This window comes from Falco cherrug, chromosome 8, assembly GCF_023634085.1.
Source record: "Falco cherrug isolate bFalChe1 chromosome 8, bFalChe1.pri, whole genome shotgun sequence".
Classification (NCBI taxonomy): domain Eukaryota; kingdom Metazoa; phylum Chordata; class Aves; order Falconiformes; family Falconidae; genus Falco; species Falco cherrug.
In genome coordinates, this window is record NC_073704.1 from 4,100,683 (window position 1) to 4,126,077 (window position 25,395).

Consider the following 25,395-nt stretch of genomic DNA (forward strand, 5'->3'; position numbering starts at 1 on the left):
CCTTGGGTACCTGGAGCAAAAGGAGTTGGCCAGATGCTCTGCCCAAAGAGAAGACATTCACATTACCTCAGGTCAACCCTCAGCAGGGGTCTGCGGGCCAAATGAGAACAGTCCCTCTGCTTTTGCAGCCTTTACTTTTGCAGCTCTATCCCCGGTGCACCCTGCTTCTCACCAGGCTAAAACATGTGAACAAATTGCTCTGCCAAGGGACAGAGCAGAGGGCATTCACGCTCCTGAACCGCCAGCTCAGGGCCGGGCACATCTCAAGAATAAGCCTTGTTTGGCAGCCTTAACTTTCATAAAAGTGCACTCCAAGCCATTAGCTTGGTCACAGGGACCAGCTACACAGCGGCACCTGAAAATTCAGAATAAAGCCTTTAAGGTGACTAGTGCAGGCAGACATTCCCATCTCCAAAGGCTAGGCAGGATGAAATATTCACGCTTGCTCCATGACATCCATTTTTACATACCCCAGCCCTTGACTACACAGGACACACACACAACCACAACAGAAAATTAAATGTCCAAAGCGAGCAGAATGAGCCTTGTACCCTCATCTCTGTTGAAACCTGCCAGCCCTCATTTCTTTTTCATAAACCCCACTCTGACATTCCACAGAGATGCAAAAACCACTTCTGCCCCAAAATACAGAAACAAACATGGAATACACCGGGGCCAGCCCTAACCCTACCCCGAAGTCTGCCATCCAGCTGGTTCTGAAACTCCCAGTGCCACCAACCACAATCCCTACCCCACCTCAAATCACAGTCTAGACGGCAGACCGATGACGTATGCAGCCGCTCAGAATCACGGATAAACATCCTTGGAGCAATTAGTGTCAGGCTTCGAACCCATTGCTCAGGCTCCAGCAGCATTACACAACCCACCCGGTCCTGGAGCCTGCATTTTCACACTGATCCTAGTCCCTAAAGCCTTGCCCACAGACAATTCACACAAGACACCCCCCAAAATTTCAGCCTTTTGCTTTCAAAACACCCAGTCCTAGCATACAGCTTACCACAAAGAGCACAGCAGGAGTCAAAAATAAAGAGCTTCACAGCACCTATTTTGTGGATTGTGTAGCCAAGCTTGCTGTTGGCATCCGCCAAACCCACAAAGGCTGAGGATTGTCGATAGATTTAAATTCCCTAATGTGAATTTTTTGGACAGCCAAGCCCTTAAATCTGCTTTCTTGGATAGCTTTTGGGCTTGTCTGAAAAATGGGGTTTGTGCTTGATAAAAAGGCTAGCTGAAACCAAATCCCAAAGCACATATGCCAGCATTATCAATACTCCAGCACCTTTCCTTTGTTAAGTGTCGAGAAACCTCCAGTTACTTGGTAAATTAACTTCATCTTAAAGTACAGACAACTGCAGAAATTACAGTGGACAGTAAATAATCTTTCAAAAACTGATGAAAAAATCTCAATTATAGAAGCGTTGATTTGCATATAATAGAACAAGACTGCTATTGCCATCAGAAGATGAAGTGTAGGGTCTTTCAGGATGGTAAATCTGGATTTCTTTACTCTTCTTACAGGAGAAATTGTAGGATGTTCTAAGAAACCAGGAATAAGACCCAAGAAATATTGTCTGCCCTGCCCATTATGAAAGAAAAACATCAAAAATCCATGGCAAACTAATGTTTTGCCAGTGGAAGCAGACTATTCTGTAATGTATTCCAATAACTTTTAAGTGAGAAACTCAGGACAAATGAGGTAAACTAGAATATCGTTATTTTATTCTTTCAGCGATCGTGATGGGTAAGTGTAATACTAAACGGAAAAAAAAAATCACCCTTCAATAAACACACATCTTGCTACTTATTCCAACTGTATTAAGCATCACAAGTAAATATTTAGTACGTATATTAAAACCTGCTACTACACACACTTTCTATGTTTTTTGGCATGTTCCGGCTCCAAGGTACAAGGACGCTTCGGGTCAAAGAACATGCACTAATGATAAACCCACCTGATCCCTGACTAGAAACACGATGGAAGCAGGCCTTTTTACCTTCAGCATACCAAATGGCTTACGTATTTTAAATGCTCAAGTTTAAAGATGACAAAGGCTTTCAAATGCATTTTTGCCAAAAAACATTCTTTGTAGAGATGACGTTAGTTCTAACCTTCAAGAACAGACACGGAAATCAAAATCTGACTTAAGGATTAGGTTCAAAAGGGAACTGCCCATTTTTAGCCAGAGGTTTTAAGTAGTTTGTACTTAGATGGACATAGTTACTGCCATCAGCTGCACCTCAGCTAATACTTCAAATGTCTAGCCATCATGTTTACAAATGTACCATGCAGCAAAACGCTCCAAATTCCACTATACTTGTTATGCTATAAATCTTAAGACATTATTGATTTTTCCTTGAGTTACAGCATGATCCAATGTTAAATTTTCATTCACTTATTGATTGTTTTAATATAATTAACTCTAAGCAACATATTTTCTCTGAAGCCATTACTTAAATTCCCAATAATAACTGGGTTTTTGTAAGCATTTTCTCAAAGTCTTTAACAATTTTTGTGAGATTCAATCATTTGTTACAAAACTTGACATAAAAATGTTTGGCAGGCGTCCTCTTAACTGACCTTACTACATGACGTTCATTCAAGCAACCACAAGATGAGTTACACACTGCTTACACAGTGTTCATTACAGAATTATTTTACTCAATACAAGGATTGTGATGTAACATAACCCAACTACAACTAAGCAGAAAGTTAATTCTGTTTTGCCTTGGAAGAACGTTCTCAATTGAATCAAAAGCAAAGATAAACCAGTGGTTTCTGGTTATGAAATTAACCTGCCTGGAAGCACAGGGATGGCTAAGTGGGTGGTATGGCAAATCCAGCTGATTCAGGATTTTTTAATGGATTGTTTTTCTATCATTCACCCTCCGAATTACAGTACTGCCACACAGTCCCCAAACCAGTAACTGTACTAGTTACCTCTAGAAACCTAAACCAACCCAGTGACTTTTTCAAACATCTTTACATTAACACACGGCACGGTACAAGCCACGTATGCTGCTGGCATACTACCTGGCTCCCATTTGGAATGTTCAGAAACAATTCCGTTATTTCTGTGATGCCGCACCAAGCTGCTTGGCTAGCTCGCTCACTACAGGGCTTAACTCGGGAGGGGAAGAGTCTGTCTTGTATGAATGTACCGATAAATCTGATCCTCAAGTCACAAGGCAAACCCTTCCCACCTCTTCCAGTGGAAACAACACTCAGCATTTAAAGGAGCGAACAATAACCACCCATATTATTTCAGAGTTCTTGAGTTTGTATGAATTGGGAAAGCTACACTGTCATTCAGTATGCAAGGTAAGTGGAAAGAGCCCTGGTTTTTCATTTTTCTTCCGCAAAACTACCCCTCCTATGCTCAATACTTACTTACGACCTTCTAAGATGTTGAACTCCTACAACAAAAGCAAATTACATGCAAGAAACAACCAAGTCCCTGGAACACCATCCCACAAACCCAGTTACTCAGTTGGCTTGTCTGCTAGCACAAGCTTCTGTCTCCCACCTCACCCTGCGTGTAATCAAACATGAAGGAAAGAGCAGGTGAAAACAGGACTCCTGCCCGAAGATGCCAGCAGTACCATTCCAGCGTCCAGCTTGGAATACAAAGGACATACTAAAGGTATGGCAAGGACCAGCTCCAAAGTGGTCTGGCACCAACCTCCATTCAGCCACCTGACTGCTTGCACTGTATTTTCATAAATACGCTCTGGTGTTTAATGCAAACAACACAGCGTAGCTCAGGAAGCCCTCAAAGCAAGTATCAGCTTTGGTTTTCCTCTTCATAGAGGTATTTTCATCTGCACAAACTTTGATGTTAGGCTTCTGAAATAAAACTTACACCACCCTCCCATGTATAATTACTCTTTTCTGGGTTATTTGTATCTTCTACATGGTTTAAACACACTCCCTGGATTTTCAAGAGGCATGTAGGGAAGTGGGTAAGAACTGCAAGTTTTCTACTGACTTTTCTCCCTAGCTAAGTTTCTATTTTAAACACTACACAGATTCCCAACCAAGATCTATAAATCTCTCGAAAAAACCCCTGTCAGAGTAAGATTTATGAAAATGCCCTCTCCCTGGTGTTTTCTAACCCGATTAAAAACTCCTTGTTGATTGTTTTTGTTTCAAAACCCCACCAGTCTGAAAATACTATGGTAAACAGCAGTGAGCCACAGATCGCTAGCTAGGAATCGGTTTGGAATATTTATGTAAGTGAATTGAGATGAAATGGAATATAATTCCTTGCTTAATCTTGACAGAAAAAAGATGTATAGTTTTTGTTGTGTTCTTTGAAGGATAGAAAGCTTGTTCAAAGACATGCACAAAAAGCCTCAAGGGCAGAAATGACACTGCCAGAGTTTCTCTTATGCTCAGAACGTATGTCACAACAAAATATATTTAGTTTACCCATTATAAACATTTATTTACCTATGGTGTAAACCCAAAAGTTTGCCTTTCATAAATTTTTGTTTCAATTGCCAGACATGCTAAGACTTCTCTCTGGCTTACTCTTCTACTGTTGGGGTTTTTTTTGTGTCAGGAATAACAGACTTCATTCAAATTACATGTATTCTGACTACAAGTTAATGAACTACTCTATGAAGCTTTAATAACAGCTCTCATGTTAAACATTTGCAATTATAAAGATCTTACCTCAAAAATTTCAAAGCCATAGATGTCCAGCACCCCCATTACCTTCTTTCTCACTTTTGTCTGTGCCTTAAAAAAAATATTAAACGTCCAGTCGGTCATCTGTACACTTCATACTTGGGAATCAAGAAAACAAATGTATCTCATAAATAGGCTGTCAAATTCTGTAAACCGTTACGCACAGTTAAAATGAATATTTTTATAAGCTCAAAAACAAGAGCAGACAGCAATTTGTTGAGCTGTGATACAGTTATTCACCTGTACCACATGTAGCAGCATACAGAAAAATGAAACGGGCAAATACAGTTTTACCGTCCACTTTAATTTAAAGGATTTCTATTGATTTTTTTAGTTGCAAACCAACAATACCTTAATGCTCTCATTGATTCTGGTGACCAGCCAAGAGAAGAGACGACTGTATAAATTCTTAGCCAGAGCATCACGGGCGTAATAAGCCTCAACAGAAGAAAGAAGAAGAATGTTATAAATGCTGAGCTAATCCTGAAGTTTTTGTATTACTGAACACAGTGAGAGCGGCTGGGACAGCAATGCCTCTGCCTCGGCAGGCACCGAGCCGGTGTAGGGGTGCCAGGGCACACGGGCAGCGCTGGCAGCTGGAACAGCAGCCACAAGCAGGGCACCTCAGCCCTCTTCCTGCTCATCCCTGTGTCCTCTGAAGACTCACCCCCCCCCTTCCTAACCCTACGCGAAGGGGCTTGAGCAGCTGCGGCTGGGGGAACGACACTGCTGCGAGCCTGCGCTGCTGAGGCACGGGTGGCAATGGCACAAGGGGACAGGCGCTGGCGGCAGCGGGCTTTCAGCAGCCCGGGGAATACAACTCACATGAAATTACACCAGTTGCTCTAAATGAAAACAGTCTGCCACAATACTTTCAGCACGCATTTTCTGCAGAACTGTTTGATTTTTTTCATTCTCTGCAACATTTTCTTATCCTTTATCTTTTTGAGGCAATTCGCACCCACCCCCAAAACAGCCGGTGTATCTGAACACTCAGACACTGCTGAAGCAAAAACACACATGCTAGCGATATGCTTTACTCAGCCTATCGTCGTCTTTATTTGGGCAGTTACGGATTAGTCACATAGAATAAATTGCCATTTAAAACTATATTTTCCTTTAAAATCAGGACCTCTTCTTACCTGAGCCACATTCAGCGTTGTGGAAACTTTCTCTTGCTTGGCTTCAACCGTTCGGAAGCTGAAAGCTCTCTCCAGTACAGACTGGTCTATACCCGTCAGCTCGCAGATTTCCTTGAGTTCTAGCAGAGTATAAATAAATTGAATCCTTCCCTATCATTGCCTTTTCTTCCCCAACACTATTAGCTTTTGAGTAGTTCAGGATTCTCCCAAAGGAGGTTTTCTTCAACTGAAGCGGCCCTCCACCCTCTCTCCCCACCGCCCCGCCAAGCAAAGATTTTAAAAATCTGCACAGCCAGAGGAAACCCAGTTATTGGTTTTGAAAGCACTTTCTATCTGGTTATTTCTGTGAAGAAACTTTTCTTCCACTTGCCACAGACTAGTTTTCAGGAAGAAAAACTTCCAAATGAAAATAAATGAACTTTGAAAATGTATGAACTGCAAAAACACAACCAAATGGATTTTTGGTGGCAGGCAGAGATACCCTACTCCAAAGGAACAAAACGCCTCCACTGCAGAATAACCAAGCACTTGCAGCAATGCACAGCACCATTTAACACTGCAGAAGAAAGCATTAACAAAGTGGAATAATCATTTTTGGAATTTCAAGCACAGCGACTGAAACTGCACAGAATTCGACCCATATTTGCATGCAGGTGAGTTTTAGAAACAATCATTGATTCATCTGTAAGGATACTGTATGTCTACAAAAACAATAAAATTAATATTGACTTGAGACAAATTAGTGGTTTTCCTCTCATTGTTAATCTTGTCTTACCGTTCTTATCTTTGATTTTACTTTCATCTAGGCCATTCACGCGAGATTCGGGCTTAAATTCAATATTTCCCAATTTCAGAACGGCTGCCACCACTTCAAAAACAGACTGTGTTTCATGATCCATAAAGCCAACAATCTGCATTGCATTCTGTGAAGGGATGGATAAAATTATGAGATGAAAGCATCTACACTTAAAGAGACCATAAACCTCACCATTTATCTGTTTTAGCATCAATTAGAAACGTCTTATGAATGCTTTTGCTACAGAACATGGTAAGATTACTATGCTTAGATAAGCGAGTTCTTCAATACAAAAGACAGGTTAAAGAAGAGCTGGTAATCGAGCTGGCATGCCAGTCCAGTCCGCTTCCAGGATTCATTGTTTATGGGTTCCTAAAATGCTGTACTTTTTTTTCAGCCACCGAATTTAGTTTATCATCAATCCAATTTTTCACCGTCAAACCAGCAGGTACTGCCAGCCTCTCAGCCCGCTCTGCTGCTCCAGCGCCAGGTAATGTTTACAATCTAAATCTGCATACATGGGGTAACAGGGTCCCCTATCCTTCTGGACCCGGAGCCCAATCAAGCAAAAACATCACGGTAAATCACCCTGAGAACCATCCCAGCCCTGCTTTTTTCTTTCAACTCGGTCAGCATCACCTGGCTCATGAAGCTCAGTCACTGCCATCATAAGCAACTACACAATATAACCTTTTCCATGAGCTGATCAAGGGGTCTGGGCTTTTTTTTCCCCCTTCCTTTTCTTTTTTCTCCTTTCATTTGTTTGCTGTCATTGCTATATTCCTACTAGAATACCCCAAAATCTTGGTTCTTTGCATTTTCTAGCTATAGCTAAGCTTCCCTGTGCCAGCATGCTACAGCCTGGCACAGAGAGAGCGCCCAGCCCAGCGCCCTGACCGAGGGTACGAGAGCCCTGCATCGGTGCTGAGCCCTGCATTGGTGCTGAGCCCTTCGGGCCTTGCACCCAGCCCCTGCTACTCCTTACCCTGACTGTTCTGAAGTTTGCAGCATCGTCCACTCCATTCACTTTGGCAGAATCAAGGCCCAGGTAGTTGTATCGGCTGAAGTCCCGCTCCAGTTTGAGTTTGCCTAATAAATCAAACAAAAATATCACTAGCAACAGCATTCTCGTTAGCAGCTCTTTTATCCCAGAACCAGTATTGTCAAGCACTCCTGTTATCAGTAGGATTAAACTTTCTCTTTTTATTTAGTTCTTTTAATTACAAGCAATAAGAGCAGGCTTCCCTTTTTTGTTTATAAAGATTGCAAAGCCAATTCTGACACAGGTATCTGGATAATACCAAACTATATAGTTACTTCAGGTATTTACTATAGCCACTACCACCAATCATTTGAAAAAATGAATCCGTATCCCACTTCCCACGAAAGAAGATCTGTGTGGAACAGCACAATAAGACTCACACCTGAAAATGGCACAAGGCCAACACTTACAGAGGAAGTCTTCCGATGCACCAGACAGTATCTGGTAGAAAATGTGGAAGTTTCTTTCACCTCTTGGCTGCTTAACAACACGAGACTTCTCCAGCAGATCTGAACAAACAAACAAAATCTCTCAGGTCCGGGAAAGCTTGTTGGAGCAAAACTCTTTAATATGAATATAATGCCCCATCGTTTTCTACTTCATTGCTTTGTATCATCAGCAGCAAATTGGATGATGATAAATAGTAGGCACAAACCTTATCTCAACTTATTACATTAGTACATATTTCTCAAATAAGTTATTTGAGCAAGCCCAGTAGACTTCTAAACGCTGCAGTCTATGAGCTGCAAAGAAAATTCAGGTCAGGGAGGCAACGTGCTCAAAAGATGCCAGCTGATACACAGCACCACCACAGAATTAAGGTTTGGTGAGAATGATTACACAGGCGAAGGTTTGAAAAGAACGGAAATGTTAACAGGCTAAGCACATGAAAGGGGGAATCTGAATAAAGAAAGAATTTAAACTGAATAATCATGTAGCGTTTTGTGATCCTCAGGTGCATCAGACTATGAAATAATTCCCAGTGGGACTGAGAAAAGCTCCATCACCAGAGTGAGGAAGAGCAGCGCTCTGAAAAGCACCACTGCACTGACCGAGCAGTTTGATAAGAGGATTGCTCCATCCACCGCCGCTAGTGACGGGCACATTTCTAAGCCTTACCAACAAGGGCAGGCATCCAGGCAGACAGCCGAAGCGGACTGACTCGTAACACACGCAAACACTTCACACCCTGCATCATATCTCCCATGGAGGTGACAATACAAAGGTTGTTCAGCCTGCACCGCACTGACAGGCTGTGGTCCCAGCATGCCGGGAGAGGGATGTGGCAAGAACCTCAAGTGTCACTCGCTGCTTTGGTAAAAAAGACATTTTTCCTTTTTTTTCTCACTGGCACACAAGCGCTCCACACCATTTTTCTCAACAGCAAACCCACGGTTCCCAGTACAGAGTTTTCCTTAAGCTACAGATACTCATCGACATGAAGCTGAAGACGTTCAGTGCCTCACCCCAAGTGCATAGCAAAGGGGTCCCCCCCACGCCCACCACTAAGTACCCCCCCCCGCAGCTCACCCGGACCGGGGGGCAGTTCTCTTTAAGCTGTGCCCATGCAAGAAGAATGCTCCGAAAGGGAAACTACCACAGCTGGGCTGTCACTCTTCAGAACTGCCACGTCATGCCCTTGGTGCCCACTGCCATTGCCTCAGCTTACAGCCCTTCCCATGGAACAGGAACCAAAGAGAAAACTTTGACGCACAAAATCACACACAAGCCTCCAGAGACCCTCCTCCAAACAAACTGCAGCAAGACAGCTTCAAAAATTATTTTCTGCTCTAATAATTAGCCAATGACAACAATGATAAAATTCAGACACTATAATTAATCTTCTGATTGGCTTATACTAGGACAAGTTTCAAATATTTTTACAGACCAGCTGAACCACATTATGCCATAAACCTGCAATTGCCTGAGAGAAGAACTGTAACCAGCGCTGGAGGCGACAGGGAATGGTGCTCCCAGCAACCAGAGCATGTGGCCGGCTGAAGGCGAACACCTCCTCCACATCTAATGTGTTGTGTGACCACAGCAGAGCTTTAGCCTTGTTTAAATAGACATCTGTGTTTTCATAACTCAACAACCCCACAGTCTCCTTCCTCCCAAAGGTGGCCCTGTGTCAGTAAGGGGAAGTTTTGCACACCCTGATGACAAAGGACACCCAAGATAAACCCAAACAAGTAGCTGTCACATAGTGCCAGCAGCTCATCTTTACATTAGGATGGGGCAGGTTACAGATTTCCACTTTTGTTTTTTCCACTTTACTGGCATCTTTCCTTTAATTTATTTTTTTTTTAAACACAGATAACCAACATCTGATGGTTGATGCTCTGTCAGAAAGGCACAGAACAGAAGGTACAGTTTTCACTGGCAGCCTAGTGGGCAACCTCTAACTTCACCGAAGGTGTGGGCTCTCCCTCTTGAGCTGTGGTTCAAACTGGTTAGTTAGCCTAACTATCAGATTACCTGATCCTCTCTAGTTCTTAAATCCTCACTGAAAGGGAGAGGCTGCGTGACCGTCCGAGTGTTAATACTTGGGCCAAGGGAGCAAGGTGAGCACCGGGTGGTTCAGAGCTGCGCTGGCTGCGAAGGCTCTCCAGTTAAAGTGTTGGAATGGATCGCAGCCAAATTTAATCTCAAAGAAATAAACAACTCCAGCTCCCGCAGCGGCTACACACACTTCAGGAAGTGGCTGTATCCAAAGGATGTTGAAGCAATGCGGTTTGGCTTATTTGGGTTTAAAAATCTTCTACATATAAATTTACTCAAATGCTGTCGTAAAAGCTCAGCTACACATCCTGGCAAAGCATTATATGTAAGCCTTCTAATTACATGCATGCCTTCAGCAGATTTAACAAACAGTTTCTTGCATGCATGTCAAATTAGTTATGTTAGAAGGATAACAGTCTTGGATTTTTTCACTGCGGTTTATCTTATTTATATATTTTTAGAAGCAACAAGGTTAAGTAATTAACAGTCAGATTTCCAAAGTCCCAACTTTCCATGTTCTGTCAGCCTTTGTAATAGAGGAAAACAGCTCCAGAAAGAACTTACAGAAAACCTGGTATCTACCTTAACAAAGCAGCTGCTAACAATTCTTTTTAAAGCTGTATTCATTCTCTGGGCTTTTTCTTTTCTTTCTGTTCACATGCAGGGTGAAATCAGATGGGTAGAAAACACCCCGACCATCTGCCCTACTCCTAAGAAAACTTCCTGCCTTTGTTTGCCCTAATTAGCATTTTAATAAATCAACCAAAATTTTTTTTCCTAAAGCAACTACTGCACAACCATTAGCTTTCGCGTTAACTCTCACATGATGACAAATCCTGTGAATCAGTCAGTAAAAAGAGACGACACAAAGATGCGCACCAGGTTTCTGCACGCATCCGCTGGGCAATTCTTTTTACAGTGGCCTGTGTGGACAGATGGTGCTTATCTATATGAAAACCCACACAAGGAAAAACCCCAAAACTCTAACCATATTACATTTTGTTATATAGTCTATGCAAATTATGTATAGGGACAACACAGAATTGTCTAGAGAGACCGTACAGACCTCCATATGGTGTATTTATGGGTTAGATACTCTTTTCTGCATTATCTGATAATGCTTCTGCTTGAACTGAAACATTTAACATGTTGTGTGTATCAAAACAACTGTAAAAAATAAATTGCTTTGGCGAGGTCCACCCTGGAAACACTTCTTAAATCATATTGTTTAAATATCCATCGCTTCAGAGACTCAAAATCCAGCTGTGCTCCTCAGGTTCTGAAGTTTGTTATCCCTAAATGCAAGAGATTTGTGTAAGCATCCTGCTAAACCATTTGACTGAACCCAACATGAAATAAAAAAAAATAAAAATTGATGCTGAATACTTCTGCAAACTCCAATGTCCAAATTTACATTATTTCTTTTCGGTTACTTGACCCATGAACTTGACCAATGCAGAAAAATTTAGGATATTTGCATTTCTGTAAATACACTAGAAATTGAATTAACATTCAAGAAAGGAATAAGTAAACACTGAGGCCAAAAATGATACTACCTTGGTACATTCCGAATAATCCAGCAAAAGGTTATTTTAGACAGAGTCTGTTCAGCTGGCCATGACCAAGGACCATTTTAGATATTCACCCAAATTTACAGAACATTTTCTAGTCACAGAAGCTTATCTCTACAGCCCCATCACACTAAATTACGTTTTCTGTTTTCCTACCTTGGTTCTTCAGCTGTCATCAAAAAAAGGCACTGATGAAAAAGAAAATACAGTAGCGGTTTCTCAGGAACTTTTCCCCATTATCCCCCCAAGTGTATAATCACACTCTCTTGAATTAAATGTTTTATCATACAAAAGGTAATTGTATCAAATGAAAACTACTACCTGGGCAGTAAGTGCAGTGAAAATATAATGATCACACAATTTTAAGAGTATTAAACCCTGATTGCTCAAGTGATAAATGATGTTGAAAAACGAGCTAATCAAAACGTTTAGTATTGGGTTTTGGTTGTTTTTTTAAACACCTCCTGATTTAGCCAAGGCAGTTGCCTGAAGGGTGGCAGCTGTGCTAACAGGAACACCAAGGGGGATGTTGGAACAAGTTATTTTTTATTTTTTAAATCAATGAGTATCTCCTTCCATAATATTTCATTGCAAAATTTGTATAACATTTCCCTAAGCAGAGGAGCTCACTAACAGCATCCCATAACTGAAATCAACAGCCTGAGTTGCTGATTTCTCAGTAAGCGGGTAATTACCTTTCCCTTTTAAAAGGAACAAACAAGTTGTAAAGTGATGGCTATCACTTTGCAAACTTCAAAAAGTCGTTGCCTTCGCTAAACATCACAGACTTTTTTCATGTTGCTGCTGGAAAAGACAGCAAAACAGACTTTAAGTACACTGTGCTGGTTAAAAATGGCTTTTCCAAAGCAGGCATCACATCTACTGTACTTCACCTGCATTACCGCTGTCTCCTAGTTAATCATTAAATCACCAAAGGGATCGGGCAGATGAGGAAAGCTCACCTAATGCTAAAAGCTAGCTATCTTTCAGCAGGAAATTCCAGGTGAAAAGTGAAAATTTAAGGCTTACAAATACTCTGGGAAAGATACCGCAAGTTCCCCACTTTTGAAAAGGTCTGAACGACCGCAAGCATGAAACATTTTGGACTGTACTACGCAAAACCATTTCAACCATAAAATTACAGCGTACACAAAACCAGTCACAAAACTAACAAACCAAGCACGCACACAAATATTGCCTCCAGTACAAAACAGATGCAGCATCTGTGGACAGAGCGTCATATTTTAGAGCTGCACAAGCTATTGCAATTAGCACCTATTACTTCAAAAACAAACATAGCTATTTTTACATAAAATACATATTATTCTGTAATTACATGGAATTAAAAGGTGGAAAAACCCCTACTATTCTCCTTTCTCATCCCCACTAACACAGCAGTTACAATAAATGGAAAACTACAGATAGTATAGACAGTTTCTGTAACTTGTTTCCACAATATTACACCCAGGTGAAAGCAAGTGAATTACTCCACACCCCAACTGCCTTTTCCTCACCAGTGCTCTAGAAAAAAAAAAAAATCTCTGAGCACACAGGTGCTAACAAGACTCTTCACTGGAACGCCAGCAACCATAAGCACCCCACGGGAGGGCACAAAACGCAGGTACACCTCAATTCGGGGACAGAAAAGGTCAAGGCAATTCACCGGTTTGTAAACGCATTTACAAGCAGCAGCATACCTGTAAGCTGGGACCGGTGTTTGTTACAAGAGTGATGTGATGCCTGCAGTCACAGATGACAATACAGCAAGGGTTTAGCGTTCGGAAATGCTCACAAGAGTCACTTGGGGTTCCTAACCCCGCACACGTGGCAGAGGACAGCCCCTGAATGGGTGGGCTGGCTGCTAGCTAGCGCCAGGACGTGCACCTCACTCTACAGGGATTCCAGCATCTCCCGCCCATTAGGAGAACAAGCTGGGACCTTTGCAGAAAACTAACAAAAAGGGCTTACTTACGCACCTCAGCTTACCCAGCCTTCTCCACCCTCCCGCTCACCCCCACGCCTCAGTTGCCACCAATGCAAGATCAAACAAATGCAACACATGCTACCTGAAATAATTTTTCTTTTCTAGCCTAAAGCAAAAAAAATCCTGACTGAAGTAATATACTTAAAGTTTGCATAAATCACGTTTATCTCAAATTTTCCACTCTCGCATTTCTTTTTATGACTGTCCAGGATGACACAGCAACATGTCAAACGCCTTAGAAATCAGCGCAGTCAGAAGCTCGGAGCAGCCATGTAACGCACACAGCAACGACTCGATATGTATTTTACGCTGCGCAAACATAAAATTATCTTCAGTTTAGCAACATACCAGTTCTGACCTAACCAGTATTACAAACTCCTTCCACTGCAACCCCTTCCATTTTATTATTCCCATTCTGTTTTACTCCAAAGATTCACCCTTCCGTTTACTTCTGTTTAAGGACGGGGCCAGGCTCTTCTCGGTGGTGCCCAACGGCAGGACAAGGGGCCACGGGCCCAAACTGCAGCACAAGAAGTTCCATCTGAACGTGAGGCAGAACTTCTTTCCCTGGAGGGTGGCAGAGCCCTGGCACAGCTGCCCGGAGAGGCTGTGGGGTCTCCTTCCCTGCAGACATTCACATCCCGCCTGGACGTGACTCTGTGCGACCTGCTCTGGGTGACGCTGCTTTGGCAGGGGAGGGACCAGATGGGCTCCAGAGGTACCTTCGACCCCGACCAGTCCGACATTCTGTGGTTCACGCAGCTTCATAGCATTTCAGAGTAGGACAGACCAGATCATTTCAAACGAGACCTTTCAGCCTAACAGGTCTCTGCTGATCTTTACCAGTCTGATAAAATTATTAGCTTGTCTTCGTTACCCTTCTTGCCACCAAAGTACACTGGATGTTCACCATGCCTGCTTCCAGCCACTCACAGTATGAAATCCAGCTTGGTGACACAGGCTGTGATCCAAAAAGCCCACTAACTTCATTGATGTTTGGAAATCAAGCTTGTCAGATACAACTATTAAATTTTAATCCGTATATTAGGATATCATATCAACACCAAACCAACAGATGGTCAGAAATTAAAGAATATTTATGCAGAAAGTAATCACACTTTCCCTTTTAAGGATAGGAAACTTCAGCTCTACTTGGCTTCCTACTTGATGAATTAAGACAATAAATCCCGAATTTGACTAACCAGGGTACATTTTAAGTGGTGTAAAAGAATTTAAGCCACCGGTATCTCCAGAATGGTGATGCCTCACAACAGAAACGTTTCTGTTGCAGTGCAACGCTGCAGACATGTGGGAAAGACCTAAGGCAGGACAACTTCCTTTAGAACTGTACAGAATTCAAACTCTCCTTCAAAGGGAGATGGGCGGGCTACCAAATTTTGTGAGCACTAAATCAAAGTTGATATATATTAATAGGCAGCTGCAGGAACTCAGTATTTACCTGTGACATACCCTGTCAAGCGTGGGATGCTTCACAGTCCAACAAGTAACACCTTTTCCACAACAGGGTTTATACATAAGGTCTTTATTCTTAAATTTAAATTCAGCTGCTTGCTATTAGATATTTCTTAATTGTGAGAAGACAGGGAGAATGCCTAAAATAGATGTCTTTTAGGAAGATCTAAAAATGTGTCTGCCCTTGACTACGTATGTCATCACATCATCGTAATTACATATAATGTTATAATTAGAACATGCGAAGATTTATACAGCAGATAAACTATAGAGTAACTATTTGGATCCCCTTTATATATGACATAATATTTTAGTTAGATGACTCAGGAGAGTACTTTCAAAGTCAAACTGTTGAATCCACTCTACAAAGGAGGGTTCATTTTTATGCATCTACTTTGAATGTGAAATAAAAGCAAACAAACAAACGCAGCTAGCTTGCTAGAACCTTTTTGTTCACATTTAATTATTGATGAATACCCTGAGTACATTTGGACCCTAGTTTTGTTGACTGCCAAATGTCAAAGTTAATACATAGCCATAAACACTTAAATAGTGACTGCTGTGACTGTCAAGATCTACTCTGTCACAAAAATCATGTTCCTTCAGGCACGGTTCCAAAAGGTGACCTGGGCCAGAAAAAATGTTTGCCTACAAAAAAACCCCCAAACCTTTATTTATGCATAAAATTCTTCACAGTTTTTTAAAATGTCTATACTATATATGGAAAGTACAGTTCACCTTGGATTATTCTCATTATTTCACAACTAGTAAAATGCCGATGGAGTCAAAAGTCAGTTTCAAGAAACAGCGTTGAATTTGGCTGCGTGGGCAGAGAGGTCAAGGCTAGGTCAGTGACACCTAGCATAGTCACTCACTGCCCTCCAACCCGTTTTAAAAATAAGAAAACCAAACAAACAGAGCTTTATATAGCACAGAAGAGCAATTTATTTAAAGCTGCATTTAAACCCTTGAAAAAAAAAGCAAGTCAAAGCATCCTGGGCCGGCATTCAGTTCACAGCCTCTTTTTTCCCAACACTGAGCTGGTTAAACTTTCTGAATTGCTATGGATTTCATCACAGCATCTTCATGTCAAGGAACTACCTCCAAGGCCACCTCTGCCTCCCTGAACTCAACAGCCATCCATCCCCTCGCAGCATAAGCCTTTTCCTCCACTGCCAGGCATGTTAAAACCAGTACAGAACGCTCTGAGTCCCAGCAAGCATACCCACCTGGTGGTGACCTCCGGCGTACTTCCTATCACCCTGACAAATCACAGAACAGCGATCTCAGACATCACCTACCATAAATACAAGACCCATCAAATCAAGTGATACAACTGACCCCAGGGACTCGAGTCAAAAAAGAGCCTGAGATTCCCTTACTCAGCTGCTGCCAGCCCCAGGGACAATGCACGAACCCACACACTTTATCAGCATCTTTCAAACACCACAGCACGTTCACCATTCATGCTTACTTCAAGTCAGTTTTCACTTACTCCAACATATGCTGAATAGCACCAAAATAACAGAATTAAAAAGCAGAATTTATTACATAGTACAGAGAGATTTGGTTAGACAAACACAGCTGATGTTTTCAACAATTTAACCATCCTCCTTTCTGAACAAAACATTTAAAGCTGTCGATATGCTGAAACCAAAAGCAATACTCACAGTTGCTTATAACTCCTCCAAGTGGGTCCCCCTTGAAGTCAAACTCAATATCCATGTATTTTCCCTGTGAAAGCAGCATGTTTTAAGACTGTAAGTTCCGTTTAAGAAACAGTGACTAAGACATTTCTTAACAAGTTAGTCGGTGGTTTTTACAGGCTAAAAGAGCAACCTGGCAAGTGACTATACACTTTGTCAAATTGTGAGAAACAGAAAATTATTCAAATTTCTCAAGACAATCGCACTATCAGAGCCAGAGATTTTCACGAGAATAGCTTTAATCAGGTTTGTAAGGCAACCCAACAATTTGCTCAGTTCCTAAGGTTATATGAAGAAAATGCACGTTATACCAGCTTTCACTAGAATGCCACGACCACCACCACAACCACTCACGGCCGTGCAGGTATTGCCATGCTTATTGACAGAAGAAAGCAGGAAGAAATGATCTTCCATGCAGATGTGTCTCCTCAGCGTACGATCTCCTCGGAGCGGGAATCAGGGCAGTTGAAGGACAGCCACTAGCTTTGGCTCGAGGGACCGGCTGGCAGTGCTTGCTGCTGGAAACCGTGGAGCGCCTGTCCCTAAGCGCATGTCTGCTTGTAAAAGTGACGGATTTTCCCCTCTGAACTCTCCTTCATAACTCAGGAGACCAGAGGCAACAATTAACAGACTGCCACCACAAAACGGATTTCATTTGCAGCCGTACTGGCACAGCATGCTTCCTTAACTTCTGTTTGACTTTTCCACACCACAGAAGACCGCTCTGGTCTTTGCACCATTTTCATTTAGATGACAAGTGCTTAATGGAGTCACAGCTATGTTTAACAGTGACAAAACAGACAGAGCCGTACTGTGTAGAAAAGGCAAAAGCAGCGCAGCTCACTTTGGCAAGGAAATTTAGGAAGATAAAAACTGCTGGTAGGAAGTCAACCAAATCCCACAAGCCACACACAGGAATGATCTCACCACCCTCTGGTGCTTACTTAACAGTGGACAAAACCAACCTATTGATAAGAGAAGCCTTGTGTTTACGCTTCTTTATTCACTGCTTTTAGGAAGAGTTTTCTTCTTTTTCTTTCTCTTTTAATTACAGAACATAAAACCCAAGCACTTTACACCGAGTCCCTCAAAGCTACTTTCTGCTTTACTGGGTGTTTTGTCAAGATTGGCTTGACTCTGCTTAAAATCTCTTCTCCTTGCTGGCTCCTGAGGCAGGCTAGACAGGACAGTTCTTGTACTTTTTTGGTCGCAATTAATTCTGAGCAGAGTCAAATCTCTGAGATAAAGAATTAGACCAGATAATTAAATTTTAATTTCCTAAGGACTTGGCCAGCTGGATGTTTCCAAAAGTATTTTTAGCTTTGTGTTTACAAGCAAGGACTTGAAAGGCAAAATAGTAGCTGGTCACACTTTGTCCTGGAAAGACTTCTGTTTACAAACAGCACCTCTTCTCCTCTTCGCTGGCTCCTCCTCCTCCTTTCTGTAGCACGCCATCTCTGATAGTTGCATTTTTTCTACCCTTTCTACCCCAAAAAATTTTCTACAACGCCTCGAATTTTGGCCCTGACCTTGCGATGAGGAGCCTCTGCTCTGCTCACAAGCAGGGGCAACGACAGCCGCAGAAGGAGCATTCACAGCCATGCAGAACAGCATCAAGCACCCTCGAGAACCAGAACGGAAGGGGAGAGGAGTCTCCCATGAGGCAAAAAGCTGCTCTCCACCTTTTATCCATTTTCTTACACTCACAACACACCATTTTCCCAGTGTACTGGTTTCTTCTGTGGTCTGCGCTACACATCTCACTAAAACTGCTCTCCTGTGCACAAGTGAGCAAATGACAGAGTTGCATTCAGTCTGCTGACATTAGCAGGAGAAACCGGGATGAGTACTCACACTTCTGAATCTCCCAGCTCTAGCGTCAACTATTTTTTTTTTTTGGTTTGTTTTTATCCAATTGTCAATTCCTGGAATTTCACATTCAGTTTTGTGCTAAGAAAGCCCGAATTCAACCACTATGATTATAAAGAATATAAGCAAAAAAGTAACGTTACAAATGTTGAAATGAAAACTGAAGTTGCAAACGCACAGAAATGTAAACATCCTAGAAAGAAAGTAAGAACCTAAAGTAGCAGTTTTAACAAAAAAATGCATACATATGGATGGAAAACGAGATCATGCAGGAAGATCGCCTTGCTAAGCAGGCCAGTTGCTAGGCACATGGCTGCTGACATTAAAGCCACCAGTGCCAGAAAATTAAAAGAATCCAGCTGCGCTGTAATTATGTTTTCATCCGGTCACAGACTGTCACATCCTAATTTGATTTTTTTTGTTGTTTTGTTTTTGCTTTGTTTTGGTTTTAGCCTCTACTTTGATTCTCAGTAGAAGTCTATGCCCACATCAGAAACCAACCAGATTCCTGACAAGCAGGCAAAACACCTTTTAAAAAGAGGGGGGTGACTGCTAATAACGCACTCCCCACACACTGGGGCAGGGGAACATGCTTGAGTGTACAGAATGAAATACCGATTGCTGCTGAAGGTGTCTGCCTGCCCCAAACACCACCGCCAACAGCTACAAGAAAGTTGTCTCCAAATGATTCATTCCCTCCTTACAGACGCCTTGCCGGCTGATACAAGGTAAAACAGAAACAGCCAACACACTCCCCTAAAAGGAATTCAAATCCAGCCTTGCAGAAAATACTTACAAATCTAGAGGAGTTGTCATTCCTCACCGTTTTGGCATTTCCAAAAGCTGGAGAAAGAGAAGAACAAATATGACAACCAAATCGATAAGTAAAAAAAATATTTAAATGCTAAAATATCTATGACTCTTTATATACTTAAAGGAATCACAGGCTTCTGGGGAACAACGCCCTGTTCAGCGTATGGGTATCAGTCCCTGGGGACAGACAGAGTGTGACAGGTGTGATCACAGATGAGAAGACACCCAAGGAAATCCAAACAAGTTTCTTCTCAACACTTGCTTTGTTTAAAAAAGTGAAAGAAAAACATACAAGGGGAAATGGTGCCAAGACAAAACCACACCTGGACTGAGCATATATCCTTAGGGTTCAAATGACATTTAAGATGTTATTACCCATATAACTTTAAAGATAGGAAATACTTCTTTCTTTTCAATTCACAGAAAGAAATACATCTCAGTTCCCAGAACTGAAGGTGGTAAAAGATGGAGGCCAGAACTGAAGAAATTACGGAATGACACTTAAAAATTGTTTGCATGGGACAGTTTATCCAATGCTTCAAAACTGATTTATTTACGCTATTCCACCACGTTTATCCTAGCTTAGGCTGAATATTCTTCAGCTGAAAGAAGCCTGACTTACAGTGAAAGTTTCACACACTCCCCCCTCAGCCTGACCTAAATTAGGTTGCTGAATAGTTTGGGTTTAATTTCTTTTGCTCAAGTTTTCTGACAGTATAAACTCTCCAAGAACAGACTTCCCAGGGCCACGTTCAGGTGGGCAGCCACCAGCTCAGAACATCAGCAGGACCAGAACGCAGACTGGAGGACAACTCAACTCTAAACTTCACACATTGTCAAAGCACATGGAGCCAAAGAGGAGTGTCCCCTACATTATTAAGTATAGCACTCCTACTCCAACAGGAGACTTTATTTATCCCAGTATTTATTTATATAGCATACATATTTTCAAAGATCAAGTCAAGTCAATGTTTTTTTGGACAGAAATAAATACATGCTTGTAGGGCTTCAACAAACTTGCATGAGTAGACTTACTCTTGATCAAAGAACTGAGGCCAAAAGGAAACGTTTGTTGCTCCTGAAGGCCCAGGATAAGTGAAAGAATTGTTTTTAAAATCTTTATGCCCTGCAATAAATCATCTTTTCAACAACCAAATCTCTGAGCTGCATTTTCTTAAACACAGTGCTGAACAGTAAAGTCATTTATAACTGCACAGAACCAAGCACAAACGTTCTATTATAAAGCACGAGACACATTCCTCAGTTTTCCCTGAAGCTCATTGTTTCTAAAAGTTAATTTACAGTAGCAACTGTAGTTAAAAAAAAAATAATCCCATAAGATAAATTATGCATATGTAACATTTATGTCATTTTCTTGCACTGCAGCTCGACTGAAACAGAACTATATAACCAAAGACAAATAAATCTAACCACAAATGCTTAATTTCTGTCTAAAATGTATATAAGCAGCCAGGCTTGCTCAGCAGCCTCATGGAATAATTCAGTACCCCACCTTCCAAAAAGCTACATAGGCAGTTACCAGTGCACCGAGTAGAACAAATAACACCTTAGAGCGATAAGGCACTCTTCTGTAAGCTTAGTCTATTCCTCCTGCATTAAAACAAAGATTCGCAAACCAACAAGAAATCCAATACATTTGGCAGTCCCTGGGGAACAATCTAGCTTTGGCAAGAAAAACCTCCGTACTTCCCATACTATTGGTCTACAATTGTTATCTGCCTTCCAGAACAGCGATAAAAGCAACACAGCTCTTCTCTGTAAATCCCAAACAATGGATGATCGCAATCCCTCCATTCAGCTTGTAAGTGGAACGTATCTGATCATCAAAGGAAGGCTTATCCAGCACTTCTATTATTCTTAAATTTTAACATTTCATCCTCTCTTTACAAGTCTTCTCTGACATTTTTTTTGTGTGCAGTCAATGACCCCATTTCACCCATCCAGTTCACCACTGCTCTCGGCCCACTTTTGCTTTCCCTTCCCTTTTTTCTATTTTCCCCGCTCCGTTCTCATTGGTAGAGTGCTTGCTCCCTACAGACTCCAAATCATCACACAGACATACAGATAGCTAGGCAATAAATAAAATGTTGACACTCAACAGTCTTGCAAACACTGCTTATCATCTGGCCATAATACAAAATTATTGTACAGCAGTCATGAGAATTCGTCTCAGCACCACAACAGCTTAAGGAACTGTGGGAAAGACCAAGTCAGGAATCAACACAATAGATCTAAATAAGTCAACGCTAACCAAGGCACTTCTGAAGGCAATTATTAGACAATGGGACAAAAGTGCAAGCTTTGAGGATCATATATCCTATCTCCAGGAAAAAAATAAGATCCTGTTTCTGGCAGCCAACAGCTTTGAATTAAAATGACTAATAAAAAAAAAGTCTTTCATGGGAGAGCAGGAAAGGCAGTTGTCAGGAAGACGGGCCAACAGAGTCACCAGACCCAGGGAACAATAAGTCTCAGGAACCAACAGGCATGCATATGGATTGGCTTAAGGTTTTGCTAAGATCCATTTCTTCACCCTTTTTTTTTTTTTTTTCTAAAAGAAAAATAATGCTTTACAGAGCTTGTTTGTTTACTAGAGACAACCATAATACAATTTGGAAGGAAATGAATCAGAGGGGCTGGACTGAAGTTAAGTCTTTTGATACAGTCCAGCATCATCAAGGCAGGGATAAGAAAGGGTTCGTCCTCTGAGAGCAGCAGCAGAAGGAGGCTGGGCAGTATGACCTAACTTAGTAAGCTCTCCCTTCACGAGGGAAACAGTTTCCTTCTCAAGAAAACCTCCCCAAAACCGAATAAAATCTTGTAGCTGCCTTCACAGAAAGCATCTCCTGCAGTTTTGGACATGAAATAGCAGCAATACAACAGATACAGTTTTCCAAACCAGCTCAGCAGGAATGCTGATACGCACAGAGGCAATACGCACCTACGTGCTCTGCAAGATTCTTACCTTCAAGAACTGGATTTGACTGCAGAAGTTGTTCTTTTACTTGATTAACCTCTGCCCCTTTTCCGCACACAGCAGCTACATACGACATGACAAGTTTGCTCGCCTCTGTGGGGGGGAGAGCAAAATAAAACAGTGGTAAGTGTTGGCAAATAGGCCATAAAATGATTTGCAGACTTGATCTCCATCACATTTTCAGCACACCAGACAGGAACCATAAGCGCATTACATTCCAGTTTTCTTCTGCATCGTTGCACCACCTGGAAGTGAGGAAGGCGCATCCCTGCTATGAGACCCATAACAGCCCCACTGACCTAAATACCTAGAGCCTTCCCGAGCCAAAGCAGCCACCAGCAGACACGGCACGTTGCATGCTTTTTCATCTAGCCTCGCTAAGAGGCATTCCATAGGGAAAGGACGTTATCCCTAGCTGACAGGTCAGAAATGTTTTAATCTAGCCTGAAAAAATAGGCCCAAGCAGATTCAAGACTCAAAATTCAATCAGCTTTTATCAGCAGATACACAGTAACAGAAGCGTAAACATACAATACACGGAACTCCAAAGTACACGACAAGTAACTGAGTAATGGCAACAGCCGGTAACGTTATGCAGTCTGTTTCAAAGGACACCAACTAGAGAAAGTGAAGCATTCATTTAAACAATGAAATCAATCTGAAGGTATAACTTCTAACAAATTCTGGAATAATATCTGGACTCTCAAAGCTGGCTTCCTATGGGAGTCAATCACCCATATACAGACAGAAATATATATTAAATAATCCATCCAACCCTTATGTTTTTGCTGGCCAGGACAAAGAGAAGCTGAGAGAGGATTCTGTTTATAAACAGAGTCTGTGATGTTTAGTATGATGCAAAAGAGTGAAATTTGAGGCAAAATTGGTTGATATACAATGTAATTACTAACAGCTGGAACCCCTATCAACTCAAGCCAGTGGTCATAAAAAAACCATTACTTACTCTTCAGAGATCTGTTGCAAACTTAAGGGTTTCATTTCAGGAAAGAACAAAGAAGAAGTTATCCTTTGGATTTTGATTCTTTCCTATTTAAGCAAATTTGTCTGCTACTGTTAAATAATTAATATTAAATTAATTAAAAATTATATTTAAAATATTTTTTAAAATACTTGTATTAAAATATGCTAGAGAAAACCAAGCAAACCTGCCACAGAGGAAGCAAGGAAGGAGCAAGCACCATGGGCATGCCCATAGGGCCTCCCATCTCTCTTAACTGCGCCCTGAACCCAGCTCTTGTCTTGAAGAATCCATTCCCTTCGCAGCCGGCAATTGCTAAATTATTTGGAGTATTTCTTAAAACAGTCAACGCCTTTAAAATAGAGCTACTCAACCACTGAGAGAAGCGCACACTGAAGCAGCAAATAAGCTATTACAACATGCAGTAAGACAACGCACAATGACTTCAAGATAGAACATCGCTGAAAGAAAACAAAGGCCCTTTCTTTTATCAGCAACTCTTGTTGAGTCCAATAAAGACACCAGGAAGGGAATCATTACCTTAACATCTGAAAACATTTAAATACACCACTCACTCTGATAATGTACCATGTTTTCTTGCACAGTTACTATCGATTAGCAATATAAACGTGCAGCGGAACAAGAACAAAATTGGAAGCAAATAAAAAAGCCCAACTGATGCCACTTCAGTTTCAATTCTTCCAGCCCAAACGTGCTACATGTTCTGGCTACCAAAAATTTAAACCAGAGTCATACAGTACTAAGAACTTTGTTTCCCCCAACTCCAGGAACTTGCTCTTCATTTCTCACCCCCCTTGGGGTTTTTTGCAATGAGAATCTGACTCCTCAGCTAACAGCTCCATTTCAGCAACAGTAGTTCCATCAAATGTTGGGGGGAGAACAGCACCGATTCCAAGTCAATTGTTGACTTGAATCTCAAACCCTGCATTATTCTGTACTTACCTTTATAAAGCAGTAATTCATATTCTGTTCCATACAGCTACGAAAATTACAGATCAGCCAAAAATCTCTGTACAAACCTAAAACTACCAGAATATTCTCTACAAACAGGAGTTCAGAAACTCAAGCACTGCTACCCCTTTCAACTGAATAAATAAATGAATAAAAGGTGGACCTCGATTGTATGAGGTGCTTGGTAATTCACAGGTCCTGAGGAAGTCAAGACATTAGGTAATACCGGTACAGAACTCCTTGCTGAAGTCTGAACTCCTAGACAGACTCTCTAACAACCGTATTAATAAGAACCTGATTATTTTAATGTACGCCTTTATTGAATACACATGTGTTTTCACATTACTGAACTGAAAAGAAGGATTGTATTACAAGATTTCAAGACCTCTCAATTGGCTGCCACTAATCAGGCAAAGGAAAACAAAGACGAAACCTACACTTCACATTTTCACAAAGGGCTTGGAAAGCAACTTCTTGTTACTCACCTTCAGTCTTGCTCAGTACATGCATACAAAGCTCCACATTTTCTCAGATTCAGAGAACAAAATCTCTTAAATTACATGGAAACAGATGCATGCGTTCCTATCCCCTGCCTCTTTTGCAAGTCACCTCGGTTTTAAATTGTTATTTCAGAAAATAACTGGCTTTTTTTTCTTTTGTAAGATCTATCTAAAACATTCCGCAGTTATGCAAACCTCACTTGATTTCTGCCATTCCAGTTTACAAATTAGCAGTCATTTTCAAGGCAATTTCAGCTTTGCCTGAGAAGCAGAGTGTTCTGGTACACAGGCCAATCTTAGAACTGCAGCTGAGCGCAGCATGCAAAAGACTGATAAA

The 25,395-nt window shown here is 41.5% G+C and overlaps 1 protein-coding gene across 5 annotated transcripts in view; it reads right to left on the reverse strand.

Annotated features, from left to right (window-relative positions):
• The window catches only part of MYO1B (myosin IB), a 113,248-nt gene that overhangs the window by 37,007 nt on the left and 50,846 nt on the right, over window positions 1-25,395 (reverse strand). For all 5 annotated transcript variants that reach the window (XM_055717885.1, XM_055717883.1, XM_055717882.1 and 2 more), the window contains exons 5-13: window positions 22,596-22,700; window positions 19,593-19,639; window positions 16,892-16,955; window positions 8,102-8,200; window positions 7,635-7,738; window positions 6,629-6,776; window positions 5,854-5,972; window positions 5,063-5,149; window positions 4,697-4,762 (exon numbers count right to left, since the gene is read on the reverse strand). In XM_055717885.1, the coding sequence (XP_055573860.1) occupies window positions 4,697-4,762; window positions 5,063-5,149; window positions 5,854-5,972; window positions 6,629-6,776; window positions 7,635-7,738; window positions 8,102-8,200; window positions 16,892-16,955; window positions 19,593-19,639; window positions 22,596-22,700 (839 nt within the window). The remainder of the gene's footprint in view (window positions 1-4,696; window positions 4,763-5,062; window positions 5,150-5,853; window positions 5,973-6,628; window positions 6,777-7,634; window positions 7,739-8,101; window positions 8,201-16,891; window positions 16,956-19,592; window positions 19,640-22,595; window positions 22,701-25,395) is intronic.